We start from the raw sequence: 24,993 nt of genomic DNA, 5'->3' as shown, positions 1-24,993 counted from the left end.
TTCCAGGCCACTGGGCTTCAGTACATACTGACAAAGAAGTGACTGTCGGCTCATGGGGGTTCAAATAGGTTTTCTGTAGATGTCCAGGCTCCTGGGTAGTTTTAGAGGCCAGAGTTTTGGGAACTGGGTCCTGGTACAGGAGAAAGTTGGAATGCCAGCAGTGCTCTGTTAAGGCACATAAGCCTACAGAGATGGCTTTGACGGTCACACTGACCTCTGAGCCCTCCACAAGGAGTGCCCAGCAATGTTGGGTGCCTTGCAGTCTTGGGAGGTCTCAGGTGGTGGAGCAATGCAGTGGGCAGATAGAAGTGGTAGTGTCAGACTCAGTTTCTCTGTTCCAGGGATCTAGGACTTTGCTTAGAATTGACATGGGCTCAAGCCAGTCAGGCTTACTGTCACAGGCCAGGAAGTTCACGAAAGCTCATTCACGCTTGCTGACCCCACCGCACGCATGCTCTCGTCCCCCACCACGCCCTTACTTTGAGTGTGCTATTCTTGGCGTTCAGCTGCTGCTCCAGCTGTGAGATCTGGCTGGCGGAATTCTCACGCAGCTTGGTGAGGCTGGCCTGGAGTCGCTGCACATCTTCCACCAGCTGGGCGATCTCCCGCTCTTTGGCAGCCAACTCTACTTCTAGGCTGGATCGGGTCAGCACCTCTATGGCCTGCTCCTGGGAAGGACAAAGCAATGACGAGACAGCACTGGCCCTGGGAGAGGAGCTTGGGGACCTGTCCGTCTGCAACTGAAGCACAAGCCACATAGACAGGAGGGTACAATCAGCAGGAGTCAGGGCTGTGACCTGGATCTGTTATTTGGGCAAATATTTTTGCAGAATCTCCCTTGACTAGGCATGTGGCAACTGAAAAAAAAAAAGCCTGTCTTTTGCAGGCACAGCCTAGTGAGGCTGGGTAAGTTAGACACACCTTTGAAATAGACAGACTTCTGGCATGTGAGGTACTGCCAAGGACTACAGAACTCTGGGACAGGAAGAGTATGAGAGTTAAAGTCAGAAAGACTATTTATTCAGTGCCTGGGTCTTACCCTGTAAACCTAGGCTAGCCTGGAACTCATGGGAGGCCATCTCTCTCTGCCAGCCAAGAGCTGGGTTTAAGGATGTGCATTTAAAGGCTCTTTAAAAGTAGATTGGTGGCCAGGTGGTGGTGGCGCACGCCTTTAATCCCAGCACTTGGGAGGCAGAGACAGGCAGATTTCTGAGTTCAAGGCCAGCCTGGTCTACAGAGTGAGTTCCAGGACAGCCCGGGGTTATACAGAGAGACCCTGTCTGGGGTGGGGGAGTCCATGAAGTCTCACTGAGGGAGGGACACATGAACAGAGAGCTGAAGGGGAGGAGGAGATGCTTTAATGAAGCTGACTCTCATAGACCTCAGGCTGAACTTGCCGTATGGGGAGGCTGGCTTTGAATTCCTAATCATCCTGCATTCACTTCCCAAGTGCTGGGATTTTGGGTGTTCAACATCACTGCGGACTAGCGTGGGAGTTTACAGATGAGGAGTATACACATCGCTGGATTCTTTGCTTAGAAATGCTTATGATAGATGGATGGTTTCTTTTACTCATTAGTCTCCTGCCCCTCCCCCGTGTGTGTGTGTGTGTGTGTGTGTGTACAAGTTGGAGGACTTAGATCTCAACTGTTAGGCTTGGCAGTAAAAGCCTTTATCTGTTAAGCCATTGCTTCAGCCTAAGTATTTGTTAAAAATGTCTTCAGAGGCTGGAGAGATGACTCAGTGGATAAGGGCACTTGGCTGCTCTGTTAGAGGACCCAGGTTCTTAAAAAATAAAATGTTTTATTGTTTTTATTAAAAAATAAAATGTTCAGAAAATAGTAAAGGGGGCTGGAGAGGTGACTCAGTAGTAACGAGCACTGGCTGCTCTTCCAGAGGATCCAGGCTCAGTTCCCAAGACTTGCATGGTGGCTCACAGTTCTAGGGGATGCCCTCCTCTGGCTGTAGGAGGATGGAGAGTCTATCAGCTTGGGATACATAGTGATCCCTGTACCCAAACACCAAACAAAAATGTTTTTAAAACGAGTGATGGCTCCTGGATAATTGTGGATTTATCCAGGATTGGCTGCATTTGGGTATGAGTGGTACGGATGGGGACTGGAGTGTGGCTTCCATAGCATGAACCAGCGGTCCCCAAACCCCACACACCCAGAGGAAGAGGACAAAGCATGTTGCTTCATCTTAGTCTCGTCTAATTTGTGCCTGAGATGCTCGTCATAGGGCACATGGCACATGTGGGACGGTCAGTTACTGAGGGCAGTGACTTCCTAACTCTGACCTGGGAAATGCAGGCCTTTTCTATGGAAGTTCATGAAGATCTATGTGCCAAACGGATACTGTTCTGGTTCTTTAACTTGTACGATATCATATTTCCTCCCTCTGGTGCTGGGCCCTGGTTATAGACTACCTATGCTATCCTGTTCAGCACATACCCAAGGGATGCCTGCCTCCAGTGAGCTGGTGCCTATGAGGCAAGTCCAGGAATGGCAGGTGGGTGGAAGAGACACAGAACCAATTGACATCCTGGTGATTTCTTACTGTCTTAAAAAGTATCAGTTTACAATGGGATTAAAACTTTAAAACATAAAAGTTTCACAATAGGATTTGCAAAGTCTAGCTGTGGATCAAGGAAATAAGACAGATGACCTATGGGATTAGGTATGTGGTATATATGCACAGTCCCAGCATTTTGGATGCGGAAGCAAAAGGATTAGGAGTTCAAAGCTATTCTTAGCTACATAATGAGTTGGAGGCTAAGCCTGGGCTGCCGTATGGGAACACGTCGCATAAACAAACAAACAAACAAACAAACAAAGTGACCTTCAGGGAGGTTAGAGGTCAGCCTGACGTGTACAGTATGAATCATGTATGTATTCTAAAGGATCTAATCCATTATATTCTGGAAGATGCCTACTGTAGACATTGTTTCAAGGGTTCTTTGGCAGAGTCAATAAAACCAGCCAAAAGGTGACCTAGACCTAACAGTGGGCCAGATCAAGCCCAAGTTAAGGTATTGGGGATGGTGGGTCAAACAGAGCTGTCCTTGGTAGATCTAGGTGTATCACCAGACCCCCTAGGTACTTGAGCTATGAATTCCTCATTCAAGCTGCCTGAAAACATTGTTGTCCTACAATAATCAAATGAGATAGATATGAACACATTCCCAAGACAACCTGTTCTTTAGACCATATCGGTTTCCTATACTGGACACTCTTCTTGTTCCCATAGTGGGATACAAAATGAAAGAATGGAGAAGGGCTAGGGGCTGAGGTGCATGGAAAGGGTTGAGTCTAGGCAAGGATACTGGAGACTGTTATTTTATTTAGAGGCTAAGTATGAGAGAGATAAAGGTACAATGGGAAAAGGAAATGCACAAGCAGAGAGAATAAGAGTGCAGGTCCTGGCTAGCCCTTCAGGTTCTACCTTGCCTCACTGATGGCTTTGCCTCCCAATATTACAGTTCCGATAGGCTTAAGAGTGGCCAGGTGTGCTGCAGCCGATACTCTAGCTAGTCATGACAGACATGTCACAGGGCTCTTCAGAGCATCCTGTCTTGCTCAGTGTCCATGAAAGAGTGGCAGGTTGATGGACGGAGGGAAAGGCATCTGTGGAGTGCTTAGCCTTTATGTGGGTGCCTCATGCTCATGTGACAAGCTCTTAGTATTTGAGCCCCTCCCCTCCAGCCTTCTGGAATCATGGTTCTAAGACATCCAATGCACTGATTCTGGCTCTGCCACAGCTGTGGACTCTACTCTTTCCCAGCTGAGTTCTGCCTTGCAAGACAACAGACCATTTTTTCCTGCTGGCTCTGTGCCTGTGGTGGCCTCCATGGGAAGGGACAGATAGGGAAGTCCCTGCTTGCTGCAGCAGAGAGACTGAAGCCAAGGACTTGCTGCATTTAGCCCATGATGAAGTGTGGAAGCCACCCCTGGCCCCACAACTGACTGGACCTGCAAAAACATTCATTTCCTTCTGGAATGTTTGGGTTTGCTGTGGCCCAGTAAGGTGCCAGGATTCTCTGCAATCCAAACATTTAGCTTAGAAGTCCTGTTAGACATGTTAGGATGAATGGCTTCCTCCTGACTAAGGACGGCCACAGAAGCTGGGAAGCCGCTGGCCCTGGCTCCAGGGCTTGTCTCTGCCCTGGTGCTGTCCCCAGGGCTTGTACTTCAGAGTAAGGAAGAATAAAGGAGACATTTCAGAGAATAATAAGTTACTGTGTCCCTTAGTATGTTAGTATGAAAGAACTAACAGTCTCCTACATAAGATCCCTTCTACCACACCTTGAAATGCTCAGGGCCCTCTATATTATTATTTTTGAGACAGGGTGTTGTTATATGGCCTAGGTTAGCCAGTCCTCCTGCCTCAGCTCCCTGAGTTATTTGCTTGCTTCTCTCTCTACCCCTGCCCCTTCAAGATTAGGTTTCATATAGCTCAGGCTGGTCTTGAACTTGCTATGTAGCTGAAAATAACTTTGAATGAAGGGAAATGACTTCCTGTTCCCGCTGGGATTACATGTGTTTGATATTATGCCCAGCTACAACCTTTTACAGATAAGTGAATGGAGTGTCAGGAAGATAGGCCTCTGAGAATGCAGTCCTTAGTTCAGCTGGGGTGGCTCTGTCATGGGTGCCAGTTACCTAAGGTTGCCAAAGGTTGCCAAAGGTTGCCAAAGGCTGCTGGCACCTGCTTGTTCAGGTCCACTTTGATCAAACCTTGCTGTTAACTTGAGAAAAGCCATGTGGGATGAGGCATGTTACTGCACTCCTGGGACTCAGGAGGCTGAGGCAGGAGTATCACCAATTAGAGGTTAGCCTCAACTATTGTAGTGAGACTTTATCTAAAAAAATGAAACAAAGCAAAAAGCAAGCAGGGGGGAAAGATGGCCCATGCCAAAAAACAAACAAACAAACAAACAAATAAAAAAACAAAAAACCCCCCCAAAAAACAAAAACAAAAAAGAGCTGCAGAAGCCTGCTGACCTGAGTCATCAGAACATGGAGGAGGAAGAAAAACTCTTACAAGTTGTCCTCTGATCCTCCCACATGTGAAACTACTACTCTAATACCCACGAAATGAATAAATGAGAGGGGGACAAAAGAAGCTTGGGCCATTGGGTCCCACTCTTCCTGAATACTTGCATCTCAGGTGTAACCACTGTATAAATTCAGAGCCAGCTGCTATTCTTCACACCCTATTGGAAGGATAGCTTCGACTTCCCTGTGAAGTTGTGATCCGTTTCTGATCCAGTCCCCACTGGCCTCCACCTGGCACAGACACGTGCCCACCCACTGGGGTCCCACCGCAGACCCTGAGACACCTGGGTGCTACTGGCAGAGCTCTGCCTTCACCCGTCCCAAGTCCTAGCTAAGAATCGGTAGTGTGGGGTTAACACTGTCAGCTCCTTAGGATCTTGAGTACTTGGCCTCTAGGAATGTCAGTGAGGGAGCATTCGGAGTGGGTTAGTTGAAATGGGAGACACTCTTTCTGGGGGTAGCAACCAAAGCTGGGGTCCTGAGGTTGATAAAAAGATGGAGGATGATCTCTGCATCCTGACTGGATGTGCGCTGCTGCCGCACGCTGCTACCATGTGCTCCCTACCATGATGGTCTTCACCCTTGAGCCATGACCCAAAACGAACTCTTCCATCCTTCCTTCTCTCCCTCCCTCCCTCCCTCCCTCCCTCCCTCCCTCCCTCCCTCCCTCCTTCCCTCCTTCCTTCCTTCCTTCCTTCCTTCCTTCCTTCCTTCCTTCCTTCCTTCCTTCCTTCCTTCCTTCCTTCCTTCCAGTTTGTTGCAGCAATTAGAAAAGTAACCAACACACCCACCAAACATTCATTCCTGCTTTAACTGTTATTCCAAAGGCAAGAGTTGAAATCAGGAGTGACAAGGAGTAGGGGTTGGGGTTGGGGTTGGGGTTGGGGTTGGGTAAAGCCCGGGTTACCCACCACATCTGGAGCCTTCTGGATCTGTGAGGCCAGTTGGAGAGAGTGGTTGGCTGATGAGAGCTGTTCCCTTAAAGTTTCCGCCTCTCTCTGTGCCACCTCTGCCCTCTGAAGGAAACGAAAAGGGGCGAGGAGAAGAGAGTACATTTGGTTTAACAGCTGACAATTATTACAAGAACATTCATCAATTCATGCCTGACTGACTGTAATTGATTTTCCTAAACACTCAACCTAATAAATGCTAGGGAAACACACACACACACCCTAGAATGTGATGGATTTTTATTTTAAACAGTACAAGGAAGAAATAATTGAGCGATTATGACAGTAATTTAACGCTAGGAGCGAGGAATCCCCTGCTGGTATTAATGCTCCGGCCCATTGCGTTTCCCAGACTGAATAAATACCGGTGGAAATAGAGTCTTCTGATTCAATTTCTTTCTATTCTCATGGACCGAAGAGACTTTATCACAGGATTACTCCAGGGAGTCATTCTCGTGAGTAAACACTGAATTAAAGACACTCCGGCCATTCTCTTACCCCAAATACACACAATGTTGTGGTTGTTTCCTTCCATCGTGCGTTTGTTTCCATGAGTAGACTATGGAAATGTAGCTGCTTTTGTGAGAGATGATCTGGTTTCCACAGTTAACCCTTCATGGGGGAATGTTTGTGAATGTTGCATCTGCAGCTAGCCAGACTACTCTAGGCCAGCAATGCGTGGGCTTAAATTGGTGTTGGGAGTTTCAACAAAAATGGCTGGAACCTTTTGTAGTTTGTCTAGGACCCTGGATGAGAAAGCCATGACTGCTACAAACTCAGGCTTGCCATTGGAAAAAGAAGAAAGCCACCCAGAACCTACCACTCCAGAGGCTATCTGGAAATAGAGGCAGCAGGGACAGCTACCTATGCTCCTGGAGCCTCTACATACTTATCTGTAAAATGGGAACATTGTGCCCACTCAGACACTTGGGTGGGGCTCTGTGCTCACTGAGGCTCCCCACATGCGACTGATATGGGAATAGTTTCTCAACAGACTTATCCAGGTCCCACTATTATGACTAAGACAAAACTAAGGCAGGAGGGCAATGGCAGCTAAGAGCATCAGGACTGCACTGAGAGTGACATGCCACTTCTGTAAACTCTTGGCAATTTATTAGAAAAAGGTAATGAGGGAGGCAAGGCAGAAGGATTCTGAGTTGGAGGACAGCATGGGCCACACTGTGGCTTTAAGCAAGCCTGGGCCACACAGTAAGTTCAATGTCACGTGAGTCACACACAGTGATTCCAAAGCCAGCTTGGGTTATACAGGGAGTTCAAGAGCATCCTGAACTACAGTGGGAAGTCATGTCTCAAAAACCAAAACAAAAAGTCACCCACAAAACACACCAGGGAAGGCTAATGAGGACAACCTGGCTGGACAGGACCATCTCACCAATCACCAAGAGAGAAGCTACAAAGCAAAGCACGTGAATTAGCTGGCCTGCTGCCCACTGGCCACTCGGCCTATACAATGGCAGGGCTGGCAGCCCAAGTGCCTCGTTGAATCTTCCTAAGGACACAGTTCATCTGCCCAGTGCGGGGATGGCAGTCAAGTGCCCTGCCTCCTGGAGAGCGTGGGATGGCTCTGCATCGTCCTTGGCTATGGCCAATCTTTGCTACAGACAGAATCTAGAACCAAAAGTCTGTAGAACCAACTGCCAGAAAAAGCTTTTGGTGATATGACAAGGACGGAGAGAGAAAGGTCTGCTTCAAGCTAACTGTCCAATTTATCCTATTTCTAACTTTTCACTGGGGAATTCTAGGCCGACACTCTATCACTGACACAAATCCCTTGCTGTCTTTTTATTATTATTATTATTAAAAGATTTATTTATTTTATGCATATGAGTACACTGTCTCTGTATTCAGTCACACCAGAAGAGGGCATCAGATCCTATTACAGATGGTTGTGAGCCACCATGTGGTTGCTGGGAATTGAACTCAGAATCTCAGGAAGAGCAGTCCATCTGCTTCATGCTTCAACTTTATAAGAAGTTGGGACAACAGCTGTTTTCTGTAGTTTCTCTGATAGTCAAGCACAGTCCTCCATAATTAGTGAGTCAAATCTTCAAGCACACAATCCCCAAAGCTCTGCCAGGAATAATGGGTAGTTTGGCAAATTCCTTAGTCTCTTTGAGGAGGAAAAATATTTCTTCACCCATTACGGCAGCTGCCAAACAGGTAGCATCACCACAGTGGAAGCCTGACTCCTGGGACAAATGGAGCTGGGGACAGCCCAGGTGCTGGTTTTGCCATTAGTCTTAAATGCTGTGAAGATGCCAGGTGGCCAAACACTCACATCACAGACTAAGCTGTCAGCTAGCCTCCTGGAATTTTTCTAGGGTTCACACTTGTACCAAGTTCACGATGCTGTGAGGCATGGCGGGTAACGCCTGTAGCTTCAACTTTGGGGAGGCTGATTCAGAGGGTAATGAATTTGAGACCAGCCTGGTTGAAACCAGAGATGTAGTTTCAAAAAAGCAAAGCAAAGCAAAACTAGGTTGAGGCTAGCCTGGTCTACATAGTCACAGAGCGAGCTCCAGGCTAGGATGTGGCTCAGTTGGTAGTGTTTGTATAGCGTGCCTTGGGTACAATTCCATCACTGAATAAACTGGGCATAGTGGCACAGGTCTGTAACCCCAGTATTCAGGAGGTCGACGCAGGAGGCTCAAGACTTTAATGTCATGCCTAAGCAACAGGTATAGTTAGTTTGAGGTCAGTGTGGGCTATATAACAAACCTGTCTCAAAATTGAAACCAAATAAAGCTGCTCTGTTGGAAGCCATTGCTCCAAGGCGGCCTAACTTGGCTCATTTCTGGATTTTATATTTATCAAGGATTTCTAGTCTTAAACACCCCATTAGCATGGTCAAGCATAGCCACCTGACACCAACAAACAGATTGAGATCTGTGTGGTTAAAAGCTATAGACCAAAGGGATAAAAAAAAAAAGAGCAATTCAGGAAAGGGACAAGGGACAGGGTGACAGACACTAGTTGGGAGCTAGGGTGAATTTGTTTCCAGGTTGGAAGAACTAACTTTAGCCTTCCCTGGCAGCTGAGGCAGATGGGGGAGGGGTACTGCCTAGGCAGGAGCTCCCCATTTGGAGCCTCTCACACCCTCGATAAAGCCACAACCCTGACAACTATGGCTGGGATGCAGAGCGGACCCCATCGTGGTGGCTTGAGGCACTGCATGCTTCCCTGTGTTCCCAAACAGGCCCTTCCCTGCAGAGGGAGAGCCAGGGAACACAGGATAGGCTCTTGAACTACAGGCAGGGACAGCACTTACTACGATGTGTGGGTGGCTTATGCTTTTTATTTGAGAAGCCACAACAATTTCTGAGACAAAGGAGTAGAAGAGGAGTCAAGGTAGGACAGTGACTTTGGTGACTGCCAACGTGGAGAAGCGCTACTCTGCAAAGCCCATGGTGACGTGTATGCCACAGTGATAAGGTCAAGTTATTAAGACCGTTTCTGAGGCCAGTATGTGCTTTATCTAAAACAAATGACTTTGGTTTTTGAGACAGGGTCTCATGTAGTCCAGGTCTGCTTCAAACTAAGTAGCAGAAGATGACCTTGAACTTCTGATCCTTCTGCCTTATTGTTCCAAGGATAGAATGAAAAGCTTTGTGCATAATAGGTGAATACTCTATTGACTGAGCTACAACCCCTCACCATTTTTTCTTTCAGACAGGGTTTCATGTAGAGAGCTGAGGCTTGTCCTCAACTCCTGACTCACCTCCCAAGTACTGGGATTTCAGGTGTGAGCCACCACATCTGGCTACTTCCCTTGCTTTAAGTGGTAGTGGCGGTGGCGGTGGCGGTGGTGGTGGTGTGGTGGGGCTTTCACTATAATCTCTTGCCTCCTTTGGTCTTAGATTATTTGCTTATGCCTTTTCTGCATATGTGACCTCGAAAACACAAGTACAGACAAATCTGAGTCAAGGAAGTCTCTGCAGTGGCAAAGCGACCTAGTGTGTGAACTGGTGGAGGCTGCCAGAGGTGAGCCTATCATGGTTCTGCAGGGACTTGGTGAAGGTCATGGGCAGGAGCTGAGAAACTCCTCACCACTCGTACCAGGCAGATGGGGCATTTGCATGAAGCCCCCTTCACCACTGGTGCTGCTGGCCACTGCAGGCCAGGCTGACAATTCACATATGTGAACACTGCTGATCTGTGCGTAGCAGGACTACAGAAAAGTCTGATGAGCAAACAGGCTGACAAGATTCTCACTGCCTCCAAGGTGTTCCCAGTGTGTCCTGGGGCCCGAATATAAGACAGGGCCAAACCCAGTCATGCAGGTGACTGGCCCCATGGAGAGGGCCTGGACTCTGCCCATGAAGCCAGCATGATATCCCCATCCCCATCCAGGCCAGCTAAGAGCAGGGTACAAGGGTCAATTGAATGAATGGGAACACAGAGGGAAATCCTGCTCTCATTCCTTCCATATGTGGACACAAGAAGGTCCTGGAGGACCGGTGTTCTGGTTAGGTTTTTTGTTTTGTTTTGTTTTGTTTTGTTTTTGTCTACCTGACTTAAGCTTACCTAGGAAGCAGCAGCTGAGAAAACACCTCCATCATACTGCCTATAGGCAAGCCTATGGGGCATTTTCTTAAATAATGATTGATGTGGGTGGTGCCACCTCTGGGCAGGTGGTCCTGAGAGCTGTAAGAACGCAGCTGAACAGCTCTGGGGAGGAAGCTAGTGTGCAGCGTTCCCTGAGTGTCTGCTTCAGTTCCTGCCCTGAGTTCTTGGCCCTGAGGGACTGTGACATAAAAGGTGAAATAAACTTCCTCAAGCTGCTTTTGACTTATGGTGTTTATCTCGGCAACAGAGAACACACACACACACACACACACACACACACACACACACAAGAATGCCAAATTTAGAATTGTGACTTGGGAATCCTGATTCCAAAGCCAAGTGTCCTGACCCATTAGCACATAAAACCCTTGGTAGAATACCTGGGCTTGATCCCCAGCACAGCACAAACAGCATGGCTGTCCATGCCCGTAATTCCAGCACTCTGTTTGTGGAGGCAGGAGATTATCCTCAGATGCAGAGTGAATGCGGCTAACTTGGACTATAAGACTCCTCAAAGCAAGCTAGCAAGCTAGCAAGCCAGCCCTAACCCAGCACTCGGGGTCTTTCACAACTGCCTTGTTCCATAATCATCAGCCAGGTCAATGGGAGGAGAACAATTGTTTCAAATGACTTCCTCCAGGCTTCACTGTGGTGGCTTTGCTCTGGGAGATGTAGCGCTGGCAGCTAGCCTACACAGGGAAGGGAACACCCGGCTCCTCCGTGCTCTTTGCTTTGACAAGCTAAGGTTTACTTATCAAGAAATTCCAGAGCCCAGAACCTTCCCTTTGCATAGCCAGTTAACCATTATGGTGCAGTGACTATCCTTGCAAGTGCTGGAAGTACAAGTGTGGATCGAACATGTGCCAAGGAGACACCCCTGCTCCCTAGTAGCTTCTGCCTGTTTTTCTGGTTCCCTAGAGTAGAGAAGATCTCTGAGCAATGAGACAACACTATGGGTCTCAGAATGTCCGAGATAAGCCTAGGGCAAAACCAACAACACTAAATACCCATGGCCCAGCAAACTCTTCCTCCCAGACAGGCCCCATGGTCCACAGCACACAGCACCTAGAGCAGCCTGTGGCTGTGTGCATCCCATGATGCTCCTGCACAGTCCACCTCTGCCTTGATTCCCTGGGCACCATCTCCTGTCCTGTCAGGAGGGCTGCTTGCTGTTTACCTGGCTTCGTTATCCCAGATTTATCTACAGTGATTCCTTTATTTCTTTTAAATGAATTTTTAAAGGTTTATTTTATGTCTAATTGTGTGCATGTGTGTGTGTGGGTATGTGAGCACGTGAGTGCAGGAGCCCTGAGAGTTCACAAGAGGGCATCGGATCCTTGGGAATTGCCCAGTGTGGGTCCTCTGCATGAGCAGTATGTGTTTTTAAAGGCTGAACTATCTCCCTGGCCCCAAGTGACCTTTTTAATTGAATACAAGTCCAGGATCTCTGTCCTCCCAGTATACCCACTGTTCTCAGGGTGAAGCCCCTCCCCCTAACCTGCCAGGCTCTTTCCCATCAGGCCACTCTGCTGCCCATACACAGCCTAGCTTTCTTCCAATGCCAGCCCCAGCGTCTGCCCTACAGACTTCTCTCTCCCCACCCTGGTCAGCCAGGTAGCTGCTGGGGCTTTGTTATTCCCTCTCAGATGCTGTATCAAGGACATCTACCCTTAACATCGTAACGCAATGCTGTCATCTACAAAGTTCATATGAGCCAACTCTACAATCAAGTTTCAAACAAAACAATACCTCCAAAACAACCAAACACCTAAAACCAAACAAGAAACAAACCACCCCCCAATATGCCAAGACACCTGTAAGACAGACTTCTGGATTTCTTGTCCAGGCTCAGTGATGGACCAGGCACTGACTCAGTTTCTCTAGTCATAAGAATTCTGACCATGTTGATCTCAGGGTGGAGGCTTGACAGATGAAGTGATATCGTTTTAACAATTTGCTTAGATTAACTGCATATGGAGCATTCCCAAATGGACAACTATTCTGTCTAGTACTAGGATGGCCAAGACTACTTAGGAGACCTCATGTGACCAGTGCCACACTCTCCACAGAAAGCCCTTACCGGCCAGCCTAAGCACCAGCCACTGCCCTGACCCTGCCTAAGGGAATAGCAAAGGCACACATTCCTTTCTTTCCTCCTACCCCACTTTCCCTGCTTAGGATCACGTGACTTTCATCAGGGAAGAAAGGGACAACTCTTTTCCCTAGGTGCTGGTGTAAGTCTGAGTGACCAGCGCCTATGAAAGACAGGTGTCCTGGGAACTCCCCGGGGGGGGGGGGGGCAGGGCAGGTTCTGCAGGGAGTCTGGGAGGCTTTTCATTTCACAAAGAGCCTCGAACTCTCTGGGTTGGGTGACCCAATGCAAAATTCAAAACTTTCTATTGCCTATGGCTACCCAGCTATAAAATTGAGTGGGCAGAGGCCATAGGCCATGTCCTTCTGGGCTGAGAAACTAATTTCTGCTTTAATAGTTTCTCCCCTAAGTGAAGAACCCATGGAAACTGGCTGGGAATGCAGCTTAGCTGTTTGGCAAAGTGCTTGCCTAGAATTCATGAAACCCTGGGTTTGATCTCTGGCACTGCATTAATCAGCTGTGGTAGTGCTTGTTCTAGCACATGGAAGATAGAAGCATGAGAATCAGAAGTTTGAGGTTATTATTAGTTCCATTGCTAGTTGGAGTCAGGAACACTAGGTATGAAAGCAAAATTTTTTTACTGCCCTGCAGGGCCTATGAAGAAAGGGTCTACGGGCAGCTGAGCACTTGGAGCCATCTGATACTATGTGACTGACGATTCTGTGCCCGGCATTTTGGTGTGTATTTCCAGAAAGGTCTGATAATTGGGTATTGGCTGAGATAACTGTCCGCCTGGATCTCCGCTAGAGCAAACAGTTGGAACCTACTAGAAGGCAATTGTAAGTAATCCTGCAGTGTAATGGATACCTGGGGACAAGGCATCAGATATACTCAATCTTCTGACATTGGGATGACAGTGTCAACCTCAATGTTCACACTTGGGAACTGCCCAACTGCAAATCAATCAATCAATCAATCAATCAATCAATCAATCAATCAATGTCTTAATGAGTTTACTGTTTTATGTTGGGCCTCATCCATGGCTATTCTGGGATGCATCTGGCCTGCAGGCCATGGTTTCGACACTCCTGGGACAGATACAATGGAGCCACGGGATCAGAAGAACGAGCACCCTCGTGATGTGCATCTCAGACACTGCTGAAGCCAACATTCCCCAGGACTAGAGCAGTGGATGTGTTTCTAACTCTCATGGCAGGACCTGGGCTGCTCTGGGGTTTTATAAGAGAGCAGGCTGAGCAAGCCCTGAGAGCAAGTCAGTAAGCCGCATCCCTCCATGGCCTTTGCATAAATAAGCCCCTGCCTCTAGATTGCTGTCCTGTTTGTGTTCCTATCCAGACTTCCTTCGAGGATGTGAAAATGGATCTTGGAGCAAGGTGTCTCTCAAGAGAACTGACTGGGTGAGCTTTGGAGTTTCACAGTGAAGGTTTTAACAGCCTACCTGGTTGGCTCGTTCAAGGTCAGTCATGATCATCTCGATCTCATCAGCCCTGGGAAAAAGAGGAATAGAGGTTAGTCATCGCTAAGTTAGTGCATTGAAGTGATCAAGGGGTAGGCTCTCTAGCTCAGACTGAAGCAGAATAACCTTATCTATACCAGGAGAGGACCAGACAACCTGTAAGGGATTACAGTGGCCAATGGGACAAGGTATATGATGTCATAAGTGGCAAACAGTGAGGGAACAAGGCTTACTCCAAAGTTTACATTATTATTATTAATGTTAAATTGCTGTTATAGGCTGTGATACATCCCAGTCTGGCCTCATCTTACATGTAACTGAAGTCAACTTTGCACTTTTCCTCCTCCTTCCTCCACCTCCTAAGTGCTGAACTCACAAGAGTGTGCCACAATACCCAGCTTAAGTGTGGCAGGGATGGAGCCCAGCACTCAGAGTATGCAGGGCAAGGTGCCAGGTGAGCTACAGTATCTGACCCAGCCCCTCTCCACAGAGGAGTACTCTAAGCCTGTTTTAGTTTTAGAAGAAAAATTCTCCACCCCCTTTCTCTAGGACAAAGAGAATACAACTAGTTACAACTAAATTATTTTTGGCAGGGTCTCCTGCTTAGATGCTGTGCACTGCTAGCTGGGAACGTCAGTGCAATCCTGAGCTCTGTGGAGCATAGCCTGAACTGACACGGTGCACTCTACCTTGAGTCATTGCTCCACTAGGTTTTGATGAACCCACCTATGGTGGTTAGTTCTTGTCAACTAGACAAACCAGAGTCTCCCGGGAAAAGGGAACCTCACCTGAAAAATTGCCCTCATTGAAGGACCATTTTCTTCATTAATGATTGATGTAGGAGGGCTCAGCCCACTGTGGCTGGTGCCCCCTCACCTACAAGCCAAACAAACCATTTCCTCCCCAGGTAGATTTTGGGCAGTGTTTCCTGACAGCTCTAGAGAAGCAAACTAGATCACTCCCTCTGCAACGTACCGCTGTATCTCATCAGTCAACAAAAAGCCACCCACTCACCTGTCCTTAGTCAGTACCCTGGAGATAGCTGGAGGGCGGGGAGCCCCAGCTGCTACTTTACCAGGACAGGGATCAACTGTCTGTAACATGGTTTCATAGCATGACAGTAAATCTTGCAGAGGCCTTGTTTTCATTCCTTCCTCTCCCCGCCCCCCCCCCCCCCCCTTGTTTTTGAGACTAGAGCATTGCAATGTAGCCCTTCCTGGCCTAGCTCTCATTATGTAGTCCCAGGCTTATTAGAATCCTCCTGGCTCAGCCTCTGGGATTACAAGTGTGCATTCACCATTTCTGGCTGTAAAAGATTCCCATCCCTTAATTTGTTTTGGGACATGGTCTCATGTGGCCCAAGCTGTCCTCAAATTGTAATCCTCCTGACTCTGCCTCCTGAGTGCTGGCATTATAGATAGATGTGTGCCACTATGCCTGGCTGCTCTTTCCATTTCCTGAAGATCGTGAGAGTGACATTTGTCTAAAATCCTGTCTATTTCAAAGTCTGTAATACTGCACCAACTGCTTGCTCCACACACTTTGTTATAAGATCCTCATCCGCTCACCTTTTTGTGAGCTGACAACATGGCATCCGCTGTCTATTAACCTGCTCTGTTTTATGCTCTTCCCTGACTTGAGTATAGGGTCATTTATTTCATCAGGGCCCAGAATATATATAGTTCATCCAGTTGTTTCCCTGCGCATCATTTCAGGGTATTCTCTGGGCTAACATACCATTTTTATGACGAACTTCAAAGGACACGGTCAAGGTTGATGGAAAGGAAATTATACCCAGGCCAGACACCATGTATTTCCTTTCGCACAAACCTCCTGAGTGCTAGCGCCATCCGGCCCAGCGCCAGGCTGCCGCATATCTCACCATCTTAGCAGTCCGTCAGTGATGCCAGGAAAACAGTGTGCTGTCTTCTATGTCCTCACGTCCCACTTTTGCAGATTCCATGTATGTATCAACCTCATGTGGACCTCAAGTTTGCACATCACTTGATAAGCAATATAGTATAAAACTACTTGTAGATTATCTATTAGATAATCTAATAGATAATATAGATTATCTATTATCTATTAGAACTTCTATGTGGTGATTTGGAGAATGTTCTATGCAAATGCTACAGAACCTTACTGTAGTTAGTTCCTGTGTATATGTATATGAGTGTATATGTATGCAAGTCAGAGGAACATTGCAGGAGTCTCTTCTCTCTCTGTGGGGTCCAGGGGATCAAAGGCTTGGTAACATTATGCTTTACCTGCTGAGCCATCCCACCAGCCCCTAATTATTATTACTGTCATTCTGTCATCTGAAAAATCTTTTGAGACACTTAGGGCAGGCCCTGAGTCCAAGTTCAAGAAGAACAGGTTGGTCAGGGGTGGATGGGGTCTGGCTCTGAGGAAGAGTGCTCTGCGATGGGACTGTCATCCCTGTAAAGGATGGCACAAAGAGAAGGAAGGATCTGGGACAAGAGCAGAGACAATCTGCAGTTGAAACGCTGCCTGTGATGGATCTACTGTCAGTTGACAAGGCCTGGCAGCACTTAAGTATCTGTGAGCGGCTGTGGCGATTGTGTTAACTGAGCTAGGAAGAGTCTGGGCAGGACTAGGCGGGGTCCCGGGCTGAATGCAAAGGAGAAAGGGAGCAGCAGCCTCCCCCTGCTGCCATGCCTTCCCCACAGTGTGAGCTAGAAAAACCCTTCCTCTGTAAGTAGCTTCTGTCAGATATTTTGTCAAAAAGGAAAATTAATAAGCTGCATAGGATGTGGAAGTCAAGTATCAGTCAGGAGGAAGGGCAGGTTTGAGCCACAAGGTGTCAGCTGTGCAGGTCAATCTAGTGACAGCCTTTTTATGTGGCCTCACAGTAGCTTACGCCCTTATGAGGAGAGCAAAGAATCTGCAGGTATCCCCGGAATGCTTCTTTTCCTAGGGCAACTCAGTGGTCTGGGACAATGGCTTGGTTGGTAAAGTGCTTGCCTTGCATGCATGAGGACCTGAGTCGAATCCTCAGAACCCACAAGGGCTGGACATGGTAGCGGGCACTTGTAATCCCAGTGATGGGAAGGTAGAGAGAGACAGGCATATCCTGGGACTTACTGTCCATCTTGTTCAGCTGAGCTGGAACGCTCCAGAAAAAAGGGAGACTGTCTCAAAACCAAAACCCAAACAAACACCCTTCCCACCAAAACCCCAAAAAAACAAAGGTGGTTGAAGTCTGGTGAATAAACATTCACATGTGTGTGATTACACACACACACACACACACACACACACACACACACACACACACACACACACACAGGAAAGAGGGGGAGGTAGAACCACATTGGCATATATTTTCAGACCATTCCATACTGGATGCTGGCTAGTTTTAACTACAGTCACTGTGGGGAGGGAGGTCCCAATCCATTGTGGTGGTGCCACCCCTGGGCTGGAGGTCCTAGGATAACAAGACAGCCCGGCTGAGACAAGCATGAGGACCAGGCAGTAAGAAGAGCTCCCCCATGGCTTCCGCATCAACACCACCTTGACTTCCTTCAATGGACTGTGACTGAGGAAACCTAAGCCAAATAAACCCTTTCCTCCCCAAGCTGCTTCTGGATATGGTGCTTGACCACAGCAGTAGTAACTGACTCTAACTAGGAGAATGGTCAGTGAATCCTTGCCTGGTGTGGATTTTAAGTGTTAACTTACTATTTCACAAGTCACCATATTGCTGTTTTTTGGCTTTAAATATATACATTTAGATTTTGTTAATAAAATGCCATCTCTTACTTTATTATGACTTTTTAATAAAAGATGAGTATTGATTTCTTTAAGTACATCTTAAGCATTTATGTAGCTAATGAAATGGATTTTCTCCTCTGACCTGCTAATACGAGAAATTACACTTGCTGCCTCTTGTCCCCATATAGCTGTGGTGTACCAGGTGTTCAGTGAGCTCTCAGCTCTGGTTGCTAATACTTTATTTAGTATTTTTATATAAATATTTATCCGTGGACATGGCCTTTGGTTTCTTTTGTAATTTCGAGTGGATGAAGTTATAAAAACATTTCTTAGGGCTGGAGAGCTGGCTCAGTGCCTGACATGGAACCTGAGTTCCATCTTCAGGAGCCATGTGGTAGAAAGGGGCCCAACTCTCAGATGCTGTCCTCGGACTCTCATATACTCATGACATGTGTGTAGGACAGACATGAAATAAACAAAACGTAAACAATGATTTTTATCACATTAGACTATTCATGTCCATGCAAGAGCCCCACTGTGGGAGTTGGTTCTCCCCTATCATGTAGGTCCTGAGGGTTTGAACATCAGGCTTGGCACAAAGTGCTGACTACCTTGCTGTGTCACAGAAATCACTTGGGATGCCCCCCCCCTCCTCTCTGAAGACAAGGGGCAGTCACACAGTTAGATCATAGGCGTGGCTACAACACCGGCATCCACTCACAATTTGTGGGTCTTTTCTATTCCTTCAACATTGTGCCCCCTTGAATTGCACAGTTCCTTTTATTCTATCAGCCACTGTCAGCTGTAGGTGGCACAGTTGACCTGTGATTTTCATGCTCTAGAGTTCGCTGTCTGGGAGACCTGGACTCTGCAGTAGGGCTGGACGAACCATTACGGAATACCTCAGGGAGCATATGTTTCTTTTCCAACATTGGTTTTCACTTTCCCAACAGTTTTTATTTTCTTTTTATCTTTAGACCACAGGGTCTCGTGTAGCACAGACTGGCTTTAAACTGACCTTAAGATCCTGATCCTCCTGCCTCCACCCTCCTGGGATTACATGCATATACCACCAAACCCACATGTGTACAGTCAGAATTTGGAACAGACTCCTTCAGTATGCAGTGGACAGTCCTCTGCTTTGATAAGTTTTCCTAGCATCCTAGCAGTCTAAGCGTCCTGTGCTACTCTGAGCTGCTCAGGAAGCACTCTCCTTGACCTGTTCTTGCCGAATGGGGACACTGAGCGTGGGTCAGCAGGTGCAGGCCATACTCATGAGAATTCCTGTGGCTGTTGGCCTGGTACCTCCTTCCTGAGTGTTTTCTGCACTGCAGAAGAGGCCTCTACCTTAGTATATGAAGAGGTGAGGAGACAGGCCCAGGGCAGAGCAGTTGATGACGCATCCAAAGGCACAGGAGTCGCGGGTCTATGATGAACCGCTCTTACTCAGGATGCAAGGACCTCTAATTACCTCCTTCTCCCCTAAGTACTATGCTGGCATGGGAACTGCGAGGAACAGAAGCTAAGAATAAAACAAAAACAAAAACAAAAACCCCAAACCAAAACAACAACAGCAACAAAACCCAACCTTACAGCTCAGTACTGGCTATCGATCTCAGCCCCTGCACCCTGTCCTGACCCCATACCCCAGACCAAGTCCAAAACCACTTCTTGGCTCCTTCCCCCAGCCTCTTTCACATGAGTCCAAAGAACTGCACACCCAGTTCACGTGAGGCTCACAGCCCCTTCAAGGCCCTTCACCAGGGGTGTTCACCTAGGTGAAAGGCTGGGAAGAGAAACTGCACAAGCAGGTCTGGAAGGCTGCAGAACATTTGTAGAAAAAGACAAAGCCTTCCTCTTCCTCTAGCTGGCACCAAAAATCTGCACCGGGGTATCACATAAGTGGCTTTTTAGGGTAACTTGAAAATGAATAATTCAGAGGTTCCTATTGTACTTGGGAAGTGTCAGACTGTTTAGCTGGGGCAGACTCACTGGCCCCACACAGCCCATCCCTTCCCTTTACTCTGACCTCATCGAATTTGGCCTCACATCTGTAAGGATGCCCTCCATCCTGTCTAATCACTAAAATACCACAGAGGAAGCCCACAATACTCTGATGGAAGGAAAAAAATAGAAAGGTTAATCGCAATATAAAGTTTTCCCTTGGAGTCAAGCAAACAGTAAATCAGGGCACTGTAGCAATTCCAAGCTCTTAAAAACACCCAAACAATAAAGGATCATGTGGAGGGAAATGGCTTGGCCACCACATTGTTAAATGAGCCTTTTGTGCAAATCTGAGTCTTAAAAAGTCACCTTCCCCTTTAACTACCAGATTCCACTTAAGAGCCTTATTGTTTGAGGGTCCTTTCTTACAGCTACTTTAAATACTCTGTGGGGGTAGGTATGGTGAGAATAGTAGGTAAGACAACACAGCTTCCCGACTCAGCTACAAGATAGATTAATCTTAGAAGGGATGTGTGTCTGTGTGTACATATATATATATGTATAATGAGAGAGATACATACATGTGTATATATGTCTATATCCTGATCTCCTTTTCAAAGCTTTGCCATTCATTTGTGTGTGTGTGTGTGTGTGTGTGTGTGTGTGTGGCCCTGATTGCCGTGGAACTCGATCTGTAGACCAGGCTGGCTTCAAACTCAGAGATCTGCCTGCCTCTGCCTCCTGAGTGCTGAGATTAAAGGCAGGTGCTACCTGCTCAGCCTTTGGAAGGGAATCTAAGTTGGCAAATCATACTTTCCTGATTTCCTCTATGGCTGGATAACTTTGGTTGATATAATCTCTGCACCAGGTCAGGAGCAATGTCAAACCATTGGCCATATTAGGCTATGTTTTCATTGTTGTTTTTTTAACTTTTAATTTTTACAATTCCAACTATTGTTGTTGTTGTTATATTGTGTGTATGTGTGAGACTGCAGTTGCCCAAGCCAAGGCATGCTTGTGGAGGTCACACGAGAATTCTAGGCAGCTGATTCTTCTCTTTCCTTCCACCTTGGTGGTCCAGGGGATGATCATCAGGCCTGCAGGCCCTGGACCTTGGCCTGCTGAGCCTTTGCGAGCTCCTGGCTTATGTTTTTGATGGTCACGGGACAATGTTACTGTGGCTCTGGACAGGAAACTGAATTCAGTCATTTTTAAAAAGAGACTTAAATAAGGACCCTGAATACCCAGACAACACATTTCTGAGTTTATATATATATATATATATATATAAAAAGTAGAGTGTTGAAAATAATCCAATGATGAGAGCATTAGTGAGTGGGGGTTACCTCTTGAGACTACAAGAGCATTAGTGAGTGGAGGTTACCTCCTGGGACCTGCTATACAGATTTCCTATCAGGGTGCAAAGATTTATCATCAGGTGATTTTTCTGTTAACCACAAGAAGCTTGTTAGAAAAGACCCTCTGTAGTGGAACCCGCCTCTAACCCCAGCATTACGGAAGTGAAGACGGCAGGCAGATCTGTGTTCAAGGCCAGCATCCACTAGACAGCTTGTTAAATCTAGCCTAGACAACACAACACCCTTTTATTTAAAAAAAAACAAAAACAAAAACAAAAAAACCCTGGAAATCAAGTCCAAATAACTGTGAGAATTCAAATAACTGTGAGAATTCACTGATACGAATCCACAGGTTCAGAATGAATGTTCTAGAAAAGATCGGTCTCACTGCAGCGGGAGAGATAAGGTAATAGAGTATAAGTTGCTGCTATGTGGACAGGGCATGTGATTGCAGCACTGTATGGACTCTCTGAGTGAGTCTAGTAAGAGACTGAACATCACCCCTGGAAAGACCTGGACATTCAGATGGTAAGTTAATCCAGAAACTTTCTGAAACACACCAGGACGTTATCAGGGGTCAGAAACGTAGGTTTCAGCTACACAGTAAGTTAAGAGTCCAGCCTGGGAACAGGAGAACCTGTTTCAAAACAAAACAACATCCGTTCCTGTTATCATAAAAGATTTGAAAAAGTCACTACATATGGTCATATGGTTGCCAGCAATTCACATTAGTAAATAGGTGGCTATAGATGAGGTCAGCAAAGCTTCATGGTTTGTTGTTTTTTGTTTGGTTTTTTGCTAAAGACAAGAAAACAAATTCCCATATGCCAATTGGAAATATCTGGAAAATAAATGATATACAATTGGGATATAATTATTAAATATGGACAGGACTAGATAGATGGCTCAGTGGTTAAGAGCACTGACTGCTCTTCCAAAGGGCCTGAGTTCAACTCCCAGCAACCACACGGTGACTCACAACCATCTGTAGTGGGATCTGATGCCCTCTTCTGGTGTGTCTAAGACAGCTACAGTGTACTCATATAAATAAAATAAATTAAAATCTTGAAAACAAACAAACAAACAAAAACAAACAAAAAAACCCGGAGGAATTAAAACAATGAGGTATATGTTCTATCTACAGAAAATCAAATTTCAAAATGCCAGGAGAAAGAAAGCTAATGATGACAGTCTGTATTTGCAGGTGCATTAAATATAAATAAGGGTAAATTTACTGCCTGAGCTAATTTATAAAACTTGATAAAGTGGCAAGAGGCACACTGTAGAAATTAGGTGAGTAAAGGCATTAAAAAAAACCACAATGGAAGCAGTCAGACAGCACACAGACACAGAAATTAAAGACTGATGGCAACTTATCACGATAAAGATTTTGGCAGATGGAGTGAAACTATAGGCAGAAAGAAGCCAGGGATGTGTAATTCCTTATGTCTGACTTGTATCATGAAAATATTAGACAAATTTGGATCTAATATGAAGACTGAGTTGGGTGTAATGCTGCCTACCTGTTACCACAGGCCTTGAGCTCACAATCCTCCTGTCTCAGCTTCCCAGACCTGGGATTATAGGTATGCAACGCCACATGTCACTTACACATGATTCTGAAAATATTAACTTACAGACAGGGGCTCATATGGGCTAGGCTCACCCTCTGTGCAGGCAAGGATGACCTTGATTTGACTCTGACTGCCAGAATTACAAACACACTACACTTCTAATGTATACCATAGCAGGAGCTGAACCGAGGGCTCCTTACAAGGCAGGTGTGCACTCAGCTGCAGCCCAGCCCTAGAATGTCTCATATATTCATTTGCTAAGAACATCAATTACTTCCAAGAACAGTTAATGTAATATTAAGAGAAATTCAAATTTGTGTCTTAGCAAGAGGCATCCTTTAGCGGGAAGCAAATATCACGACTGGTGTCCGATCACTGCAGTGGTGCTGAGCCCCAGAACTGTGGGCTGTGATTGACGTGATGGGAAAACAGTAATAGTGCTGACAGATGAGGCTCCGTGTCGGAAAGTACCCTGGATGGCTAACGGCCTTCACTACAAGGGGAAGTTGCTACACTGTACTCGAACATTAGCAATCATAAAGATGTACTTCTTCTGGGTCCAAAATCATATCTCTCCATAGACCACAAGCTAAGTAGGTAAGAAGGGGGATAACCTTGTGCACAGGACTATGATCTGGGACTTGTCTTTGGTGGCAGGAAAAAAAGCAAGGGCAGGATCTAAGCAGAGCAGCTCAGAACAGGATTATATTTTGGACACTTTTAGCAGATCCTTGATGCATCCAGGGAGAAACTGGCAGTGAGAGATAAGTGGATATGGCAAAAAGTGATCCTGAGAGAGAAAAAAGCCCAGGTTATGGTGGTGGTAGTGGAGCTAAGAAATGAGGAATGAAGACCCCAACCCTAACCCTACACAGTCATGGGAGAGAGACTGAGATGGATTAGACAGCGGGGGTAGCAGAGTTGAGGCGGACCCTTGGTTTCTGGAATGAGGGAAAATAAGGCATCTCTAGTGGGCGGGGACAGAGAGCACAGACAGAAGGAAAGCTGCCTGCAGGGAAGAGGGGGCTCGGGAAGGCAGTTTGAGATGCTGCCCTTCATTTACCGTTTCTGCCACCTGCCCACTCACCTGCCCCTCATTCATCCCATTTCCATCCAGCCATCACCTCATTCATCTGTCCAATTCATCCACCTACAGGCTTTTGTTACTACTTTATAAGAAATACATACTAACCTTGTATCTGTCTAATAAATTGTAAATAGTTCATCCATGTCTATCCAATTGCTCATTTCAGGCAGCCACCCACCCCCTCTATGCACTTACCTGACCATTTGTCCATCATCCTCCCATCCATCCATCCATCCATCCATCCATCCATCCACCCACCCACCCACCCCATCCATCCATCCATCCGTCCATCCATCCATCCACCCACCCCATCCATCCGTCCACCCACCCACCCCATCCATCCGTCCATCCATCCATCCATGCATCCATCCATCCGTCCATCCATCCATCCATCCGTCCATCCACCCACCCCATCCATCCGTCCATCCATCCATCCACCCACCCCATCCATCCGTCCATCCATCCATCCATCCATGCATCCATCCATCCGTCCATCCGTCCATCCGCCCATCCATCCATCCATCCATCCATCCATCCATCCATCCATCCATCCGTCCATCCACCCACCCCATCCATCCACCCACCCCATCCATCCGTCCATCCATCCATCCACTCTACTGACCTCTAATGTTTTGTCATGGCTTTGCAAGAAATTATATATTGGCCACTTCCTACTTACACACCATAAATGTTTAGCCCATCCTCATATCATTCCTATATCTGTCCACCCTCCACCTCCACAAAGCTTTGAATATCCCATAGGTTTTCTACTTTTGGCATAATGCTTAAAAGAGGTTCTTCTACCCCTTATTATATAAATCCCTACCTAAAATCTGTCTTGTGTTTTCATGATTTCTTTTATGTTTCTATTTAAGACATGCAGGTTTTGACTATTATGTATGTTCTCAGCCATTTGTTCTACTGCTTGTTGAAGATTCCACCCTTCTCCAACTTATTTAAGCTTGAACAGTTTTTATATACAACTTGTTCCTCTTAATTTTGAAAACTTCAAAAATATAGAAAGCTCCTGAGGGGAAAATAACAATCAACACCCATATGGCCTAGACCAGAATTAGCCAGTGACTACGAATGGTCCCCTTCCCATTGTTAGAGACCAATTCTGGACTTCTGA

General features: G+C 46.6%; 1 protein-coding gene across 7 annotated transcripts in view; it reads right to left on the bottom strand.

Annotated features, from left to right (window-relative positions):
• The window catches only part of Cux1 (cut like homeobox 1), a 317,075-nt gene that overhangs the window by 76,494 nt on the left and 215,588 nt on the right, over window positions 1-24,993 (bottom strand). For 4 of the 7 annotated variants that reach the window (XM_052168212.1, XM_052168215.1, XM_052168218.1 and 1 more), the window contains 3 exons: window positions 14,146-14,194; window positions 5,969-6,073; window positions 480-668 (listed from right to left, as the gene is read on the bottom strand). In XM_052168212.1, the coding sequence (XP_052024172.1) occupies window positions 480-668; window positions 5,969-6,073; window positions 14,146-14,194 (343 nt within the window). The remainder of the gene's footprint in view (window positions 1-479; window positions 669-5,968; window positions 6,074-14,145; window positions 14,195-24,993) is intronic. The other 3 variants (XM_052168213.1, XM_052168216.1, XM_052168219.1) reach the window with 1 other exon arrangement.

Source organism: Apodemus sylvaticus, chromosome 22 (assembly GCF_947179515.1).
Source record: "Apodemus sylvaticus chromosome 22, mApoSyl1.1, whole genome shotgun sequence".
NCBI lineage: Eukaryota > Metazoa > Chordata > Mammalia > Rodentia > Muridae > Apodemus > Apodemus sylvaticus.
Note: the sequence above shows the minus strand (reverse complement) of the source record. Positions and strands in the feature narration are given on the sequence as shown.